Below are 20,824 nucleotides of genomic sequence, written 5' to 3'. Positions count from 1 at the left end.
GTACTATATACAGCCTCTATTACTCAGAGACAACACTGCTTTGAAAGTACTACATCACTACTTCCTGGCAATCGTATGGCCAATCTGGCGGCCCACATAACATACCTCTTGGGTAGCTGTCATGCACTTAAACTAGCGACCCAGACCTGACACAATTGTTAAAATTACCTCTCACATATTACAAAACAGCAAAAGAGTGTTAGTTACATCCTTCAACAGAAGGCTTGCATAGCGAATGCAGGCACCAAAGTAACACACTCCTTGCCATGGCCAATGCAAGGATTAGTACTTATACAAATTCAAGCTTGCACTAAATTTGAAGGAAATAACTACATAAAACTTTTCATGCCCACTGAAAACAATGCTGCCCATTATAAAAAGCAAAGACCCAAGCTTTCTTTTGCCAGGAGTCAAGCTGTACAGCAGGCAGATCATATCAAGCATAGCAAGGGAGTTAAAAGGTTAAAAAACAATGATGCCCACAATCATCTATGAGCTAATAACCAAGTGTCTCAGACACAACCGCAGTAAGCACACAATCAAACCTCTTAAAGGTGCTCTCAAGAGGAATCTGAACTTGTCTTTTTGCAGCGGGAACTCGATCTACACGTTCCGAGCTTTCTTAGAAACCGCGATGTACTGCCCTGTGTGGCCGATTTCCCCAATTAAATCGAATTAACGTCCGGCTCCCGCCTTTTTTTTTTAATTCTGCCTCGTACGGTGGGCGGAGTCGACCAACGCGTGGAGCGGCTTTCACCCAGTCCCGTGGCGGCTTGCCGCTCTGCCATCGGCGGAGTAATACGTAGTAGTCCGTAGTAGCAAATAGTCCGCGCGTATTTTTATTTCTTTGGGCTTATTTTGCGGCTATGTTATCTGCAAATGAAACTATTTATTCATGGAAACCCAAAAAACAATATAAAGCGAAAGCAAAGCCTCCACGGGACTGGGTGAAAGGCGCTCCACGCGTTGGTCGACTCCGAGGCAGAATTAAAAAAAAGAAAGGCGGGAGCCGGACGTTAATTCGTTTTAATTGGGGAAACCGGCCACACAGGGCAATAAGTCACTGTTTCTGAGAATGCTAGGAACATGTGGATCGAGTTCCCGCGGCAAAAAGACATGTTCAGAATCCTCTTCAGTGCACCTTTAACTACTTCCGATAACCACACAAAAATAAGCACGTCGACATATCCTGTGGCAGTTTCATACTTTCCTGTCATCATGTTTCTGGCAGCGCACAACACAAAAGTTTGCATACCAAAGACATGGATTGTATCCATGTAGATGGCAGGCCCAAATCACACTGCCCTCACTATATCACCACAAAGCTAATCACATCCACGAGTGTTCATGAACCAAGCAAATCAGTTCACACGAGACCTTAGTGTACCAAACATCTCTGCGCCAACAACTCGAGTGTGCAACGATTAGGTGCAATGTGTTCTTTGTCAATCCGAGAACCCTCACATATTTATCACAGACCTTGCGGTAGCACCTAAGTCGTTGCTCAGAGATCGACCAACCCTTTCAACTACATTGGAGTCAATGTCAAAAACACCTGGCATCGAATTAAAAGACCAAAAGCCGACACTAACGCAAGCGTACAAGGAAAAAAAAAAGGCGAGGAAAGGAACACGGGTAGTTAGGTGGATAAGGAATCCGAGCCCTTACCAAGTACTTCAAAACTGAGCAGTTTGATGCAGCTGGCCTTAGCTTGAGCGCAATAACACAGTTTTAGCACGCTTGTTGCCATCAAACAGAATCAGTCGAGGTTTCGCCAGCTGTTGGCAGTTTAGTGGAAGGTACCCCGCATCATTCTAGCTGGAAGCAAGAGCAACAAATGGGCTTGGACAAAGCATGCAATGCATGAAGCTGGTAACTAGTCACCAATCAGGGTAAAAGCTAACCGAAGGTCAGGTGCAGCAGAGAACTGGACATGAAATGGGGAAGTTAAAGAGTTCTTCGGTGTAGACTGAGTGCAGTTGGCACAGGAAAGCGTAAAGGCCTTTTTCCTGCAGTGGACTTGACTCCATCCATGGCAGTTATCATGGCTCCACACAGATCAGAGAATGCAGTGCACCTCAATGGGAACAGAACACCTGGCACATCAGCATGACACAGCTATGCACGAGAAGACGTAAACCGAGTACCGTGACTATCGCATATACTCACTAGACCTACCCATAGCTTCCAGCACACTTGCGAATTCTCAAAGGAAAAGCCTCAGAGGCAAGAGGCAACCGAACCATGAGCCAAAGGTGTTCCTCAATAGCTCAGCACAATGTGCATAAACCATGAACCTACATGCTACGTTCGCCCATTCATAGCAACCTATCTGAGCTCAAATTTGAGAGGAGCTCAAATCAGATACACCAATCACAGCATGTCTCCACATCCAATCAAACTGCACACCTGGCGAAGAAACTGCCGCGGAATGGAAACCAGCGCGTTGTGCACCGCATGACAGCGGGAAAAGGCCAGGAAGGGAGCTCAGTCCTGTGAGTGCGACTGCTTTCTTTCGCCATTGCTAAGCCTACATGCTTCTTTCTTTCCAGTGCACACAGAGCTGGTCAAACATGCATCAAATCGAGCGTCAATAAATAGTCTTCCCTCTATCCTACCTCAACCAACATACAGTACACCACACCATACGCACAAATCACTTCAGACATAACGTTTGCATCAAAACAGCCCTTGCGGTCTGTCCATAAGCGACAGGCTGCCGTCACCCTCAGCAAACAGGATCCATACATCTCTGGTGACATCAGCAAGCGAAGGGAGACAAGGCATGGGAAAACAGCATTTTTCCAACCGCATTAGCTTCCCCCAAGTTTGTGGCATTTGTGCGTATCACACGACTAGAGGCATTCAAGGTGAAAATATGTGCACAAAGGCATCTATACACTCAGCACGAAGCAAGAAAACAACAGCAAGCACAATCACTTACAAAGAAAGCTCACAAACAGTCCCGTCACTTAGACTTGAAGCAAGAACATGCATATCTAAAATATGGTCTATGTACAAGTCCCAAAAATCTGCAGGACGAATATATATATACACAAGTTTAAAATATGAAAAGTGTGCATATCCTGGCTACCTGCAGACAGCCACATGTGGCTCTACTGTCGAGTAGCAATAACCTCGTGCACATTCACATCCACCAGCACTTAATCAGTTAGCTCGAACACCACATACCATATACTATCAGAATTTTTCACTGTCTTGTGGAAAGGCGCACCGGAGAACAGAAACTTCACGACCACAAGTAAAGACATAAAAGCAGTCACAGCACTGCAGGCCTTGGCATTCAGGCATAGCAAAAAAAAAAACATGGATTTGAATGCACACAAATAATTGGCCAGTCAAACTTTGTAACCACAGCAGTTTCCTATTGATGTTGGCACAAGTTTGGCAGAATGTCGCCACGTGCAGTACCGTCTCGTCAATTCTTCTCAAACCTTTGAACAACACATCTTCGTACCGAAGCCTAAAACAGTGTCCACAAAAAAGAAGCCATATACAATACACAAAGCCCAACCAGGTGCGAAAACAAGTTATTGTGGCACCAAAATGTGACATCTCTTCAAACACCCCAGATATGAGCATTCACAATAAAAGCAAGGTCTAATCAAGCAATGGCTAGCAATAGCCTTTTTGTGAGAGCGTATACATGTACCAAACCATTAAACTATAATTTGTTGCACTTCAAAACCTACAATAATTCAAACAAAAATACCAGCAACTTGAAGTGTACAAATTAAAGGTCAACTGCAATGAAAATATTTTCCACATAAAAGGATGCTTTCCTAGTATACTATGTCAACAAAGGGTTGTAATAACAAGAGGTGGCATTCCTAACAGAAGTGAGTGCATCAGGAATCATTCGCAAAAATCACAGCTTTTCAAACCGGAACTCGAAAGAGGGTTGCCATTACCAACTGCTGGAAACGACGTAAAAACAGACCACTAGACCTCGTAGTCGTACAACTGCTGAGGCTCGCTGCTTCCCATAGAAACCACAGCCAGCAGGCACACGTTCTATGCATGTACTGTTAGCGATGCGAATGTCATCGCAAGAATTTGCAGCACTGTGAACGAACGCATGTGAACAGAGACCATCTGTTGTCCTGTTACCTGGGAGACATAGCGCTGCTTTTACAGTTTTTGTGAAAACCCTCTCTTTGGACTGCAATCCCAATAGGCGAAGCAGATAAAAATTGGTTTTCTAAGGAAGAGAACTAGCGCAGTATCTGTCTCACATATCTCGGTGGACACCCGAACAGCACATTGCACTGACATCGCACAGCATACCGACACCTTTGCGCCTCGCCTCCATCGAAATGCAGCCACCGCTGCTGGATTCGAACCCGGGAACTCCGACTCGGTAGCAAATCACCCTCACCACTGAGCCACCACGGCGGGTAGGCAATGCAGACTTTCGATTCATTCTGACCAAACCAGGCAATGAACCTACCCAAACAACACGTGTCAGAAAAGAGATTGCCACATTCCGCACAATGTTCGATGCTTGCCGTACTTGGGAAATGCATGCAGCGTGCACGTTTGTGTCCCCAATGTCTATGCAGTGTTTCGGCAAGGTAATTGCACTGTTCAGATCAGTTTTTCACAGCACCACAGTAGGCCTGCCAAGCCGCATTTCAGCCACCATCCTTTCGATCCACACCAACCGTAATCCGTTCATTCACATTGGGTCCAGCTTGAGGAAAGTTCTCGGTGGTCGATACCTACATCAGATTTGATTCACGGGGGTTTAGCATCCCAAAGCGACTCGGGCTATGAAGGACGCAGTAGTGAAGGGCTCCGGAAATTTCGACCACCTGGGGTTCTTTAACGTGCACTGACATCGCACAGTACGCGGGCCTCTAGAATTTCGCCTCCATCGAAATTTGGCTTCTGCAGCCGGGATTGAACCCGCATCTTTCGGGTAAGCGGCCGAGCACTATGACCACTGAGCCACCACGGCGACTGATACCTACATCATGTCCCATAAGTTGCCCAACTGCGCATTATACTGCCAGATGCATGCATCATCTGCTATAAAGGTTTCCTTAAATGCTTACAACAGCAGTAACAGTTCCTTTTAAGAAGCGCAGAACCTTGTTATGGTTAGCTTTATGAGGCATTACGAAGAGACATATCGTATTTACTCGCATAATAGGCACACTTTTTTCCAGAAAATCCGGCTCAAAGTTCGGGGCGCGTCTTTTATGTGGGGTAAAATTTCCGGAAATTTTTCGACTCGCAAAATTGAACACACCGCGTAAACGCACTTGTGTACAGGCCGCACCCCGTTTTCGCGAAAAAAATGTTAGAAAAAAAAGATCCGTGTAGGGGCCGCACCGAAACTTTCCACGACACACGCGGGAATAGCTTTTGGAATGCACGCGCCGAGGCCTCTGCGATCGGCTCCGGCTGCGCGCAATGGGCGCTTGATCGCGGAGGCCACACACGTGCACAGGAGCTTCCAGACGCTGCCCACGGAGGGCGCCCAAGGCCAAGCTCATCATCATCATCATCATCGTTTTCCTCCGCCGCGAGCTTTTGCTATCTATATCGCCATCAGCATCTCCAGCTCGTTTCTTTTTTGTTGTTGTTGCTGTCAAGTGCCGGGATTTGCGGTAGCGCGATAGTTATCGTGGTTTATGGCTTTGCCACGGAGCGTTGCTGCTTTAGCTGGACGGGCAAGCACCTTAATAGCTACACGGCTGGGAGTTTGCTCTCGAACACGGCAAGCGTGCGGCAGGTCGGAAAATACAACGTGGCCGAGAAGTGCGGCAGTTGCGACTGCGGCGTCCCTAAATTTTCGTACGCGACTCCAAGCGCCGAGGTTTTCGTGGGCCTAAGTCGGGAACGTTTCCGGCTGGAGATGAAGCTTTCCAAACAGACGTTTAAAGTGAGCATCCCTGAAAACTGTGTGCGGCTGTTCTACGCGATGTCGTTGTACGTGCTGTGGGTCCGCAGCAGCACTAGTGAGGACTAGTAGTCAGTTCAGCGAAAACTTTGTTAAAATAAAGATTGGGGAGCGGGGGGTGGCGAGGTGTCGGCTTGCAATCGTGTAAATACAGTATTGATTGATCACAGTGCCAAGTTCGGGGTGCGCCTTTTATGCGCGGAAATAAAAAAAAATCTGATTTTTCGCGCCCAAACTAGGGGTGCGCCTATTATGCGAGTGCGCCTATTATGCGAGTAAATACGGTATTAAGACGCATTCTTGCCAAAGCAAAAATTTCGTTGCAGTTGGCCTTTAAAAGGGAACTAAGTGTAGACTTGCAAAAGGTCACAGCTCCCAATAAGAATAAGAACAACATGAGCAGGCAGAGCAAAAAGCCAAGAACGGGCATCACAGCGTTCGGAGTACCGAAACACACCGGCACCCATCACCTCCGGCCGAGATAGAGGGCCCGTGTGAGTGTGTTGCTCACTTCCGAAGTCTGGCTGGACCAGTTGATGTTCCTGCCATCGCTGGACACGACAGGAATGGGCTTGTCGGCGACCCCGCTGTTGATGAAGGTGCCGATCTGCAGGAGGTCGTGGTTGCGCCAGTGCCGCCGAACTGCGTCCACAAACGCTTGCACAAACACACTGCCGTAGTGGGGATCCCTGTAGGACAGGGAACTGCAGGGAAGATAACATTCAAGTTCAGGAACAGCCACATGGTTTTTTAAGCCAAGCCAAGCCATGTTTCAAGCCAAGTTTCAAGCCAGTTTTCAAGGCAGATGGTATCCCCCCCCTTCCAAACAGGTCAAGTTAGTCTAATATCACAGTGCACCTAACTATAATGATCAAAGAACTCGCTTATCTTCACAGGGCCATCAATGTGTCTTTCGCATGGCTGTTCAGGTACCTGCATTATCACTGCTCTTATCATTCCTACTGACAACAGAAAATGGGAATGGTGTCCCTAGAAAATAACTGCTGTTTAAAGCAACACTGAAGACAAACTGAAGTTGGCCTGTATCAATCAGACTTTGGCAATTTGATGATGACACCAATTTCACTGAAAGCAAAGCTTTTGTAAACTAAGAAAGGCCGAGAAATGAAAGTCGAGAAATACCACTGGCGAATTTGCAATAAAACTGATATGGCTGCAGTTTAATTTGGCGCGAAGCCCAGAGGCTAGGCTACGACACTGTTTCTACACAACAACGATTACGGAGTCCTCTTCAGTGACGATATCGAGAGTTTTAATCAAGTGGCGGGGAAATTTTTAATTGCAATTTTTCTCAGCCATAAATGTCTTTTTTTCTTTGCTGTTTAACAGATCAACATGCTCCGAAAGCTCGTAGAATCGATTTTAACTATGAGCAAATATTGGATGCAGTTGGTCTACTTTTAAAAAAAAAAAACGTGAAAGTGATGTGTAGGAATCGCGTACGCCCTTGTAATACATAACGGCCACAAATGAGCTCGCACACTCTGCCAGAAGCAGCGAACATCAAGCTTTTCTCATGTCATGGGTAGTGAAGCCCCCCCCCTCCTGCACATGCCACATAGTACTAGTATACTCCCATGTGATGAGCAAATCCACCGCCTGTGTGTTTGCAGACTGGCAGTGGCAGGCACATGACAATACAAGCCATCTTACTTGGACACAGTCGACATGAACTTGAGCACATGAGCCCGGCTCCGCCTTTCGCCTACGCCTCTAGGTGGGTCATCTGAAACAAAAAGGTTGGATTCACAAAGGTACAGCTAACACTACACCAAACTCTCATTAATACAAACTTCAAGAGACCAGAAATTTTTGTTGTAATTATCGGAAGTGAACCTTAACATGACACAAGACTAAATGCAATTTGCCTTATAGCTAAAAAGTGTTAGCACAGCATAAAATATTCACAGAAAGGCACTGATATGTTTACCCAACCAGCAGTCGCCAACTGGAAGTGTGGTTGAGAAAAAGTTGCCAATAATATGCTGCTTTCCTAGGAAACTAAGACCACTTTAATTGGGACCTCAAAGGAGTGGAGGAAACAACTGAATTATCAGAAAGTCAAATCATCGAACGGTAACAAAAAGAAATTTCAAAAATCCTTTCGCACTTCAGCATCAGCCATGCACATCAGGAAATGGGCAAACAAGCTTTTTCTTCCCTTTTGTTCTCCAGGCAGTGCATTATAGAGGAGCTTTGGCAGTAATGCTAGCAACTCACGTTATGACACAAGCCACCACTCCAGTAAGTGATTTCTTGACGTACCCTTCAATCTGCTTGCTTTAGTATGTTCACTTTCTTGCAGTGTTTTGGAAGCTTGTTAGGCGCAGTGAAAACCACATTAATCTCCAATTTTCCCACAATTCTCTTGTTCGAGTGAGAAGCTTGGAGCCCATTCGGGACAGCGGTAAATCCAATACTTCCACACCTTCAAGGTAACGCAAGCACTGAATCTTGTTTCATTCTACCATTTTATACAGAAAACTGATGGGTCTACAAGCACTAGAAGCTGGAAACGAACCACAGGTAGTTGTCGCATTCAAAACTAGCGCTCTCCCTTGCATCACTTAAATGACTGCAATGAATATTATTACTGGTTTCTTTTCTTCAGCTTGGTAGTCAGTTTACATACCCTCTAGAGCCCCTGAGAGTAAACAACAGATGACGATGACCAAGCACTCAAATGTCTGCAAACTATGCACAAAACGTTAAAATGTTCTGCCCACTTGTGTTCACCGTGGAAGCCAGTAACAGCCATGTATTAGTATGGAATCAAGACAAATATTTCTACTTGTTTGAGAAGGCCAGGACCAGACACAACTAGCAAAACTCACACTGCTCTGCATGTGGTTTTGGACATCAACCAAGTTTTCCTTCCAAAAGCAAACAGCTACATGCACTTTCAATTGCAGGCTACAGCACATTTACTCAGCACTTTGTACCTGCAGCAATGTTTACTGACGCAACCGAGATGACAGTCTTTTCCCTCTCCGTTTGCACCAATTTCAGTGCAAGGCAACTTCTTTTCCTGCGCACTGCCCATGTAACTGCAGTTCGTTCCAACAACCTGCATGGCATGCCCGCCTTGAGAAAGTTAAGCGTCCGGGAGCTTACCAGATGCATCACCAATCTGGCAGGCTTGAACACAAAGCACCTTAGGCTTGTCCTTGAGGCCGCTACACTTTTCGCAGAGGAAGCTCTCAACAGTTTCAAGATCCACCTTCTTGCAGTCGCTAGCGTAAAACCCACCTGAGAACATAAGTGAGGACAACCATTAAGGCTACAGAGCTTCAGCTACGATGCACCTCAAGCAAAGCATGCCACAAGCTTAGCGACTGCTCTATTATTCAGGAACTATTTAAAAGATTTGAACAACAAGGCTGCATTACAGTGTTTGAGACGACCAAGATCTTGATTTCGGATCGCATTTTTAAGTAAATGATGTTGATTTCTTTTTACAAAAAAGTTAGCAATAAAACTATCAATTTAGAGTGAGTGAGGCGTTACTTCAAATCGCATTTACTACATCATGCCTGCGTGTTCAGTTATGTCACACACAAATGACGCATCCAGCATCTCACAAAACTAGTACACAGCAGAACAGTCATGCGCACTAAATTAACAGCACCAACCTTGTCTTGTACAGAGGGCAAAACGCTTGCCTAAAACACGTTCTGGGTGTGTTTCGGGCTCATTGCGAAATATCTAGGGACAACATTTGGTTCAAAATGGTCTGGATGTAAGCATGTGCAGTTAAACTCATAGTATTTCATCGTCATTTTATGCCTTCCTGGTCGCAGCGGTTTTGGGAGCAGCAGAATACACAGTTCGGTTTGTGTTTTGCCCTCTGTACATCTTTAGAACATGCAGTACCACAGTGCCTTAACTAGTAAACTAGGAGCTGCCAGCAATCCACCATGACCAATTGAATTATTCATCATTTCTAACCAATGAGTACTGTAACTAGTACCCTTATAACCATGCCTTGGGTAATGCACTAACATGGCAGTTTAGGCACTTTGGGTAATGAAATAGTCAAAAAATGAATAATGCTATATCAAACCGCTTGCTGTATACAGTGAACTGCGAGAATTAAACCCTGACAAAGGTGAAAAAAATTTGTCTAGTATGTTGAAAAAGGCTTAGCTAAATAAGCATCCACTAGTTTCCTGAGAAGAGAGTCTTCTTTACCAATTTATACAAATATCAGTGAAGAAAGAAGGATAGCTCAGTGACACAGAGTAAAGTACTGAAACTCATGCACATCTGGTGCAGTGTTTGCTCTCAACTGAAAAAGAGAAACTGACATATGAAAAAAGACCTGCCCGACCAGAAATAATATTGATGAAATCAAGTCATCTCTCAAGAGACAGCACAACATTCACAGATTTTCACTAGGCTCAAAAAGCAATGCTCACTTCATTCACCTCCAGACTTTCAGAAGGAAAATGACTTCCAGAAACAGTCTGGTTCACAAAAGAAGTGAGCATCGTGGTGACTCTCTAAGCCTGCTGTCAAAATATAACTTTCCTCTTCTTCTCAACATGCAGAAACCGACCAAAGGCACATGAAATCAAGCGATTGAATTACCTCTGTAGCCATGTGACAAGACGACAAAGATGAAGGCATCACTCCTTCGGTGGTCCCAAACTGTGGCTACTTCCTTCAGCAAATCTTCAATTTCATCTGCTGTGTAGTCATTGTAGACTTTCACTTCAAAGTCTAGCTCCTCCCACAACTGTTTCAGCACAGCTAATTAGAAAAGAAAAAAAAAACAAAAAAGAAAGGTTTCAGGATGAAAGTCACGCTGTGTTATGGCTAGCAACACAAACCAATTTTTTTTTAGAAGTATTAGTAAAATAATCTCCAGCACGAAAAAGGTATATTACCACACCATAGTGTCGGAATATGTCATAAAGGTCAGTTTCCATGTTCCTTTTAAGCACCTAATTGCCTCCTAATTAAGGTACAGGGTACTGACAGTAGTTTCCAATAATGACGAAGAACCTAAATCACAAAGGACAGTGTGGGATCAAAGTAAAGGGTGTTCAAAATTGACCACACAGCAGGGCTAGACCTCTGTCAAGTTTGATGTGCATTAGCTCAAGCATGTTCAAGAAAGAGAGAGAAAATGCATGTTCAAGTGAGTGCATGTCAAATGACTACAGCCTAAAGGGAACCACAAACAGTGGACTATCGTTGATTTCAAACTTATGCTTTGGTCCTGTCTAGATCAAGTGCAATAAAAGAGCTTCCCTTAATTTCAAATCACGATAATTGAAACCAATTTCTCGTCTCCACCTCCTTCAAGTCTGAGTCACTGAGACTGAAGTGTAATGAGTCACAAAGAACGTAAAATCAGGATTTCTTTACACTTAACGACTTCCCCGAGGCTTCCCATCTCAGAGGCCACACTAAGGAGCTAACAGGCATTTCATACTTGACGAACAATTTTCAGCAGAGGACTGAGTCCGCATCACTAAGGAAACATGATTCCCTTTGTCACCAGTAAATACTGCTACTATCAATGGTTTACGCTGCATCATCAACCACTCCAAGTTCACACCGGCTCTATAAAATTAAATATGTTTCACTCTTTATGTACTGTGTTGTCTTAGCAAATGGTCAACCACGTGGTCAAAGACTGATATGAAACCAAAGTGGGCTCGTACCAACATCCTTTTCTGTGCCATGCCGATCCTCCAACTTTACCACATTGTTAGAGTCCTTGAATGTGTTGTGGTTAAGTATGATGGCATACCCGTGTGGGCTGTTTGTCATTGGGTACTGTGGAATTGTTTCACCTGCAAGTAAGCAAAAGCAACTTAATTCTTCTGTGCAAGCATGCCTTATTAAACGCATGCAGTAGTTATGGAACAGTAATTGGCAGCTCCTAGAGCTACTTACACAATCTAGTGCCAGAAACAATGCAAATCACATCAGAGAAAACAGGTTTAAATTAAGATAACATAAGAGCTTAATTAAATGAAGCCGCGGTGGCTCAGTGGCTATGGTGCTCGGCTGCTGTCCTGAAAGATGCGGGTTCGATCCCGGCCGTGGCGGTTGAATTTCTTTGGAGGAGAAATTCGAGGCCCGTGTACTGCGCGATGTCAGTGCACGTTAAAGAACCCCAGGTGGTCGAAATTTCCGGAGCCCTCCACTACGGCGTCTCTCGTAGCCTTAGTCGCTTTGGGACGTTAAACCACTAAACTAAACTAAGCAAACATCACAGCAGTACATCAAGGCTTTTAAACAAGCATGTGGTTTGGTTTTCGGTAAAAAGCATAGGTCACACTTTACTGAACAAATCAGTTCAACTCATCCTGACTACAACTGCTCAGCTTCTACAAAAGCATATCACTTCATCTGCAAAATTGAAATGCTTGATCAAATAACAAAATGCGACTCAATACCGCTAACAGTTTTTTGCCTGTTTTAACACATACTCATTGGTCATCACTGCACAATTAGGCAGTCACAGCTTTCTAACATTGATTTGTTTTTCAAGCAATGAATGATTAAAACCACTCTTTCGTGTCACGTCAGCCATCCTATCAAAACATAATGGTTTGTATCTGCTAATCATTTTGAGATTACGTTAGTGCATGCATCAAGCTTAGCAGCCGCCACAGTGGCCCAGGGGCTATCGTGCTTGGCTGCTAACTCGGAAAATGTGGGTTCGATCCCGGCCGCGGTGGTTGCATTTTAATAAAGGCAAAATACTAGAGGCCAAGTGCTTTGCGATGTCAGTGCATGTTAAAGAACCCCAGGTGGCAGAAATTATCCAGAGCCCTCCAACACAGCGTCCCTTGCAATCCGAGTCACCTTCGGATGCTAAACCCCCGTAAAACCAAACCAAGCATCAAGATTAACACTGCATTTTAACATTCTGACATTTCATCTGTCATAAACCCACCGCTCTCGATAATTCACTGACACTGGAAAGCTTACACACGTTAACAAAATTTACTGCACAACATGCAACACTGGTCAGAACAATAGGAAGATTTCCGTTATCATGTGAAAAATTCAATATTAGAACGAATGATATTGCAGTGCAAGACCTACAGAGATGCTCCAGGAGCTCTTCGTTGTTGTACTTCTCCCTTATGTGCTCGTAAAGAGCAGAGTAGTTATCCAGGGTAATGATGCCGTTTTCGTATAGCAGCACAACCAATGCTTCCGCGTGGGACGCCGCGGTGGACATGGACGTCTCGGGAAGGAAGTGCCTGAGGATCTCCAAAGCTTCCTCATCCAGGCAGGCCTCACAGAAGTTGGCCAGTTCACGCCTTCGAGAAACAGAAAGGGCACAAAAATGCATTCCTGCATCATTCAAACACAGTACACGGTGAGACAGGGTCTCTCCTGCCGCAGGCACCGTCAGTGTTACGGTGTAGCTTCCGTAAACAGGTCAGCATGGAAGCATGGAAAGCATGGAAGCATGGTAAGCATGGAAACAGGTCAGGTTAGCTTAGGCGAAGCCATGCCAGGCTAGGTTATGCAAGGCAAGGTTAAGCAAGGCTAAGTTAGGTTAGGTCAGGTTAGTACATGCAGGACAGAGCACATGTGGGACAAAGAACAGACAGTTCCACTGCTTCCTCTATTTCTTTTATGCGTGCATCACATCTACAACGTCAACATCCTCGTTATCATGGTTAGGTTAGGTTAGACCAAAGATCATTAAAACAAGCTTTGAAGGTTGAAATTAAATGTGCTAAATGTGAAGGACACCTAATGCATAGTTTCCACAACCTTTTTTTATGAGTCAGTATTCAACACTCTGCAGGAATCCATCAATTTTAGTATCCTGGGGCTGAAGACAACAGCAAAGAGATGTAAACCTTATGATCGCCTTTACCTCTGTCAACTAGCGTTTGAAAAACTTGACTAAATGAGAAACTCCTACAAAAGATGGGAAACTCGTTTATGTGGGAGAAATTCCTCAAAAAACAACCAAGACCAATTTAGAGCTCTCAAAAAGAAGTAATTAATGTTCATACCAGCGGAAAAAATATCAAAGAGCATGAGGAAAAGTAACAAATTTGGTCTGCATTACGCATGTAAATCAGCAAGCAGATGACATGTGCATGTTGTAGCATTCAAGGCCCGCTCGTGTTCTCTGCTAAATCTTGACATGTAGTCGATTACACTTTCACTTTTGCTCCACAATGCACATTACAAACACTGTCTGCATGCTGAAGGCATCAACTTCATGGCAAGGAAAAACCACTATTTTTATTTTCCCTCAAAATCAGTCCCCTGCTGTGCTTAAGGCACACTAACTTCCATTTCAAGATATTTCTCAAGCAACCAAACCACATGAATTCATCTCCTACACTGTGAATGGATGAACCGACAGGCCTCTACACCAAACATTTCTCCTGCATTACCTCAACTGTATCTTCTTATAATGATTCCTCAGAAGCTGTTTTAATAATAGGTTCTCAAGACTGCAAATAAACAAAAAGCTCCACAATAGTCTGGACCCATTTTTAGCTACTTGTGTTCCTGGACAAAAGGCCTGTAGAATCATTTCAGCTACATAGTTCATTACCCCATAATCTGGGCTGCTAGTTGCCTCACAAAGAACTGAAAGGTGTCATGAAGTTTATAGTAAACCATTCAAGATATAACTAAATGCATGGCATTTTACGGGGAAAACAGTCTAAACTTGAAGCCCCCGCTGTGACAACACATATATGTTAAATGCTTTCTTTTTTTTTTCGCTTTGAAGGCTAGGTATGGTCAGTGTTGATTAAACACAATATTGTGGTAAAACCCATTACTGAAAGCTTATTAGTACAACAACCTCTTCAAAAGATTTTAGGTACAACTCCATACATTACAAATACGATCAAGTATATATAAAAAGATACATTACACCTACACACATCAATAAAACACACTGAACATATCAAGCTACCAAGTATAGAACTGATCGTAGTAGTTTTGTTTTCTAGTTTGGCAACTAGATGACTGAAACAAGCTACCAAACGATTTTGTTGACCACGTGGGGCTTGTAACCTTTGAAAATACACAGTCAAAATACCTCTAAATGGTGAAGTAAATTTTGTGTACACTAAAACACCACTCATAGTTATCCCATAATTGAAATTTCTAACCTGCTTTTTTTTTGCTTTGCGTCAAACAAAGTTATGTTAAGAAAAAAACATATCCATCCATTTTTTTGTTTTTTTTTCTTTCATCAAACTCTACAAAGTAGACTTGAATTTACACACAATACATCTGTCTTTGCACATGCTGAGAGTATCAATAACATATAAAGAAGACAAGAGCATCAAAAGTGGAAGAACTTCTTGGAACCAGTTTCTTCGGAAATGTGTTCCAGACAGAGCGATGCAGTTTAAAATTTCGAAGACTGAACCACCCAGTGGTATTTGAATTGAAAATACGACTGAATTGAGAACTTTTTTAAACAGCTTCTTCTTCGAACTGTTGTGCAATGCAGTTCTGAAGAATCTCCCATAATAAGACAATGTGACATTATGCATGACAAATAAAAAGAGAAGTGCACAGTTTTCGAGGAACAACAAAAGTGAAAGGACTTCTTGGAACCAGCTTCTTAAGAAATGTGCTTCAGCTTGTGAGAGATACAGCACAGATGCGTGAAACATTTGCAAACGCTGCACTGCAAAACGGGAAGTGAGGGTATACTCTTGCAACAAATACCTCTGGAACACTTTCAGAGAGAAAAAGTTTAGAAAAAAAAAACGATCCTAAAAACTGCCCTCCTCCTTTTTATGAATTTTCTCATTCACTCCAAATGCATCCCGCAGAAATGCCACTCACCTCTTTTGCACGGTCCCTTGGGCCGAAAACAACCCAATGGGCCCTGAAACTCCCTTCGACGTCCTGCAGACATCCTGAACATCCGCACGACGTCCAAGGGAATTTCAGTGCCCATTGGGAAGTTGGGGTGCGTCGGCATATGTCACCAAATATATCGAAAATGGCGGGATGCGTGAACTCTGTAAACAGATATGGGACGCGCTCATCGGGTCGGTTCCGTCCGAACTGCTCAATGCCAAGGTCCTGCTTTCAGCGACGGGATATTAAAATGCATGCTCACCAAAACTTGCCGACCCGCCGGGGCGACTGGAACAACGTCCCCGCTCGGTGCTTGCAGACGTCGAAAATCCTCCGCATCGGCTCGAACTTGTGCATAACATACAGTATCTCCATAACGATTTCGTCCGCCGACGCACCACACTCGTCCACGCAGCTCCTCACGACACGAAAATCCGACGTGACGCCGGTCAAGTAATCCACCAGCGGCCGTGAACAAGGATGTCTTGCTGCACCATGCCGAGAGTTCATCGTGCCGTAGAGGAGAAACGCAAAGCGCACCTGGTCAACGTCGATCAACTCGTTGATGACAGGAAGGTATCGCGAAATGAGCGCTTGCACGCGGTGTGCCGTCGCAGCATCCCTGGGGATGAGCTGAGCGTCGGGGCTGAACCAACTCGACGCCGTCGCCATTGCCAGAGCCAAGCCGCCGAGCTGATCCGGCGGCAACGGCCTTCGCCAGACGTTGCAACACTCGGTGGCAATCGCACGCAACAGGAAAAGCGCGGACGCCGCAGCCCAAACACAGCGGGTGCCGATTCGCAATTCGAAGCTCGCGTAGTACGTATACGTCCGTTTATAACTCGCTCCGGACCCCAGCAGTGTGCATTTACCGCAAAAAGCGCGGCGACTGTCAAAAAACTAAACCGTCAATCACGTTTGACGCAAACCGAAGCTCGCACGTGCAGCACACTCAGTTCTTGGAAACGGTGGCGCGGAGCAGTGCTACAAAACGACCGCGCGCGGAACAAGCACTCGATCACTTGCACATGTCGGAAGGGTGACGCAAGTTTCGTTGAACTAATAACAAAGCGCCGCCAGGAAGGCATGGCAGCGGCAAAGATCGCGTTTCTCGCACTGAAGGATCCTCTGATGGGAGAATGTAGAGCTGTGGGAAAGGATACGATTACTTGAAAAGGGCAGGATACTGCGCCGACCAACGTAAAGCCTGTTTCACATGCCAGCGAAAATGCTAGCGAATCCTGTCGCCGCGGCGGAAAAACCTGTTTTGAGTCGTCGCTGCGACGACTCAAAACAGGTTTTTCCGTCGCCGCGGCAGGATTCGCTACCATATTCGCTTCCATGTGAAACAGGCTTAAGGCGAAGATAAGCACATTGTCTGACGTCGCACGGATAACGAGACCTTGGGTATAATACCACATAGCGCTAGCGATAAATCGCACTTTGCCGGAAGTCGCTCGGATAAAGCCCGCAGGCTCGCAGCGATATCGCTCATTTATTTTTATATATATATGCCACACACAGGGGCTCCAGGTACGCTGACACACGGTAAAAGTGCGCAGGGGCGGTGGCTGTCGCTTTGACGCAACCATCCCGTGTACGTAGTTCACCTTCTTGCGCGCAGGGGACGCAACAGTTGGGTGCATTTTAACCCGTGTTTTTAAATTTGTACATTGATTTTTGAACTTTTTTAACTGATTGCTACGTGAATCAGAAGTTTCGCAACTATAGTACGGCATATAGAGAAGACCTGCGACAGACCACATTTCTACAGATTTGGCGCAACGCTGTTATATAGGTATATATTTTCTGTATGCATCGTGCGTGATTTCACGACCCAGACGCATACACGCGCAACTCGTGAACGAGGCAAGGAGACATCGCCCTCCAGGCGCATTACGGAGACTGAGACGTGGTAGCATGCATGTCGATGCGGCGTTGTGCGAAGGAGAGTCACCGGAGAGGGCTTGAAATCGTCGATGGGGGGAGGGGAGAGCACGTATTAGCGGACTTGCTCAAATCGCTCCATCCATAGGATTTTATCCGCGGGATGCTCATCGACATTCATGTGATATTCAGTCCACGCGTGTTTAAATGACTGAAGCAGTAGGAATTGTTAGATTCATTCGACATTCATGAATATATGGTGTGTTTCGGTATGTCGCAGCTAAACACACACACGCGCACACCACAATTTTCACGCACACGCCATAATTAAGCAATCTTTTTTTTTTTTTTTTTTTTGGGGGGGGGGGGGGTGAAGATTTATTGGGAGGACAGATATGTCGAGCTGCTAGTTCTCAGGGTAATATCTCTATATCTCGGGGGTCTTTTCAATGCAGCATCTGCAGTGTAAGATAAACACCTAGACAACAGGGACACGATGATAGATCCTGCGCCTCCATGCCCGAAGTTGACGTATACGAATCAGCTAGAGCAATGAAACTGCTGCAGGCCAATGAATTGAATATGCACGTGTTTTCGAAGGGCATGCTATAAATTCGAGCAGTGAGTGGCGAATTTCCATTTGAGCTATTTTTCCAGTTTCTTAAAAGTGGTGTATGCATTACGCGACGGCGTATAGTTATTGTCGTAGTTGTCGGAGTTGTCGGCACCGCGCGTCGGAAAAAATCGCGTCATGCCAACCGTTTGCCGCAGAACGTTCCGGGTGGTGTCATAGATTCAGCGTTTCGTGCAGCATCGACTGACTAGCTAAGTTAGAACCTAGCTTGCGGCAGGGATTCGAACCGGTGACCTATAATTCGGAGGCTGCGCAAAAAAAAAAAATCGTACTATGCGCAGTTCTGGTGTCCATCAACACAAGTGTCATCATTTCTTTTCCTCGAAAAACCAATTTTTCGGTTTGTCCAACGGGCAAGGCGTCGCGCCGAGCGGGCGACTCCCTGGCAGCGCTGCAACTGTCGCGTTCCACTCTTAAAGGCGAAGCTTAAGCGTCCTCCAATTTTTACAACCGACGGATACGTATAAGTATCGCACTGGATTAACCATGCCCACGACAATGCCAAAAGTTATTCGAGTGACGGATTTCTAAATGCCTATATGATAAACACATGCTCTGAGGCATGCTGTAATGAATGGCTCCATATGAGTTCTGACCACGTGAGTTTCATTAACAGGGCAACGGACGACCTCGACCCATTGCGACAACTGAGCACAAGACAAGCGCACGGATATCTAGATCACAGCAGCTCACGACGCCTTCAATTTACATTATACCGAAGCTTAAGTATATGAGTACGTTGCAGCTCTACGATAATCGCCGCATCTTGACCACATTTCCAGAAACAATATTCAGTGCGGCACGCACTCACGGTACGTACCATTGCATGCAGAAACAGTTGCACTACAGATGTTGCGATCAGAATTCTGCGTGCAGGCACAGACACATTGCTTTTAGCAGGCGAACCAGATATATACACAGTATGCGATAGAGTTGAGCAGCCCACTGTGACACTGACTACACAGCACATGCAATTCTGCCGCCTCGGCCCTATGGCCGTGACGAGCGGGTCGAACCCGAAACTATAGGGGTGAGACAAGGAAGGCAGAGATACGGGACGCTTTCATGGAGAAAGAAAAGACGCTTCACAAACAAACAGAGAGAGAGAGAGAAATGCAGGGTGTTTGAGAGAGAAATTATTGAGAGAGAGAGACAATTAAAAGATCGCCTACTGCCACTCAAATCTATATTTTTGATTAGCTCTTCGATTTTGGAGCTGAGCTTAGGAATTAAATCTGGCGCTGTTTAGTATTTTTTGTCTTCAAAGAGAGGAATGGAATGGTTATCAAATTGTGTCCCCTCGAGTAACTCAACTTGTTTATTGTGGTCAGGAAAGAAATATAAATAAAAAAAATAGCTGCCTTTCTCTATTTGCCACGCAAGGCTTCCAAAAGCGAAACGAAACTGAAGCCCAGGTGATGTGCTTGGCTTGGCCGCTGTCTTCTATTGTAGCTTCTTTCTGGTCACGTGATCGTAGCGCACATGGGCCAACATGGCGGCCTACATGGATGCCTGGTAGTTGTTTTCTGCTGGTCGTAAGCACGTGTTGGCAAATTACGACGCCTTTACTCTGTACTTCGCCCTGAAATGAAGCGCCCGGCCAAGTCTACGAAGCCGATGGTACTGTACAGCGGCACTTTTATCAGCGCTTAATGAAAGTGAAAATCTCTAGCAGCTGCCGTCGACATGTCAGCTAGTAAACTTTCGTCCTGCTAGCCTTTGCATTTTCACGCTGTGAGAATTTTGATCTTTCATATATCGCTCTTGTGCACCTTACGCAGCCGGTCCTTCCTGCGGGCGCCAATGATATAACTGCAAAGTTAGGTTTCTCTTTTATATCAAGCTTTCGCGAGTGTTACGCAGCAGCGTATCGTTCACGCTAGCATCTTTCGTGCGCGCACTGTGAGCCCTGAATTCATCTTCAGCAGGTGTGGGAGTCTAAAAACCAGAATTGTGCTCCGTCAAGCGATCCGCGCTTGTCCTAAAGCTGTGTCGCATGAGCGTGCGCGGATGGATGCTGCTGGGTGAAAAATCGGAGTTGTGACCCTGCTCTAATGCGTTAATGAGCGTTTTCTAACATCACAATTGTCTAGATTGGGCTAGTGCTGCTCTGCGCAGCTCGAAAAAAAAAAGAAAAAAAAAACTGCAGAAAGAAATCTGACGGGAGTCTTTTGGTTTAGGGTGCAGTGCTTGAGGCGCCAGTGTCGCAGTGAGGCCGCACGATCGTGTAAGCGTTGTTTGTTATGCTCGGTATCTACTACGTACCAGGCCTGCAAATAGGTGGTATGTGCTACTCGCATCTAGCCTCAGTCTGTCTTGACTATCATCCGTTATGACCCTTTTGTCCCCTTTTTCCGTACCTCTCGCGTAGGGTAGCAGGCTAGAGAAGTCTGCAATTCTGGTCATAAAGTTCTCTTTCATGCACCGTTGCTGTGCAGTCACTGCTCACACCTTCTGGGCAAACATGACAGGGTATGAACATTTTTGTAGGGTTGTCACTTGTCAGAGTGCGTAGATTTCTGAAA

At 45.2% G+C, this 20,824-nt stretch overlaps 3 protein-coding genes across 6 annotated transcripts in view; 2 read left to right on the top strand and 1 right to left on the bottom strand.

Annotated features, from left to right (window-relative positions):
- LOC149335941 (sorbitol dehydrogenase-like) overlaps nucleotides 1-11,529 on the top strand; it is a 28,561-nt gene extending 17,032 nt beyond the window's left edge. The window contains exons 9-11 of one of the 3 annotated variants that reach the window (XR_016284127.1): nucleotides 7,564-8,357; nucleotides 8,431-8,476; nucleotides 10,501-11,511. Coding sequence is in view for 1 of the 3 variants with exons in the window: in XM_089552491.1 (XP_089408617.1) it covers nucleotide 7,564 (1 nt within the window). In the remaining 2 variants the exon portion in view is untranslated. Of the gene's footprint in view, nucleotides 1-7,563 lie in introns of all 3 variants that reach the window. The other 2 variants (XR_016284126.1, XM_089552491.1) reach the window with 2 other exon arrangements.
- Nucleotides 1,039-17,053, bottom strand: LOC149335940 (caspase-7-like). Of its 2 annotated transcripts, XM_089552486.1 has the most exons (7): nucleotides 16,041-17,050; nucleotides 13,019-13,239; nucleotides 11,623-11,754; nucleotides 10,541-10,702; nucleotides 9,065-9,199; nucleotides 7,604-7,676; nucleotides 1,039-6,633 (listed from the first exon to the last, which is right to left on the bottom strand). In XM_089552486.1, exons 1-7 carry the CDS (start codon nucleotides 16,448-16,450, stop codon nucleotides 6,396-6,398), a joined length of 1,371 nt encoding a protein of 456 aa, XP_089408612.1. In that variant the 5' UTR covers nucleotides 16,451-17,050; the 3' UTR covers nucleotides 1,039-6,395. The 2 variants fall into 2 exon arrangements, with proteins under 2 accessions (XP_089408612.1, XP_089408613.1); XM_089552487.1 differs by lacking the exon at nucleotides 9,065-9,199 and having other exon boundaries at nucleotides 16,041-17,053.
- Nucleotides 17,054-19,761: 2,708 nt separating this feature from the next.
- Nucleotides 19,762-20,824, top strand: part of Mat89Ba (nucleolar protein 6 Mat89Ba) — a 38,600-nt gene continuing 37,537 nt past the window's right edge. The window contains exon 1 of the mRNA XM_089552485.1: nucleotides 19,762-19,919. Within this exon, the coding sequence (XP_089408611.1) occupies nucleotides 19,887-19,919 (33 nt within the window). The 5' untranslated portion in view covers nucleotides 19,762-19,886. The remainder of the gene's footprint in view (nucleotides 19,920-20,824) is intronic.

This window comes from Amblyomma mixtum, chromosome 7, assembly GCF_055824585.1.
Source record: "Amblyomma mixtum isolate Tamu chromosome 7, ASM5582458v1, whole genome shotgun sequence".
In the NCBI taxonomy this organism is placed as follows: Eukaryota; Metazoa; Arthropoda; class Arachnida; order Ixodida; family Ixodidae; genus Amblyomma; species Amblyomma mixtum.
Note: the sequence above shows the minus strand (reverse complement) of the source record. Positions and strands in the feature narration are given on the sequence as shown.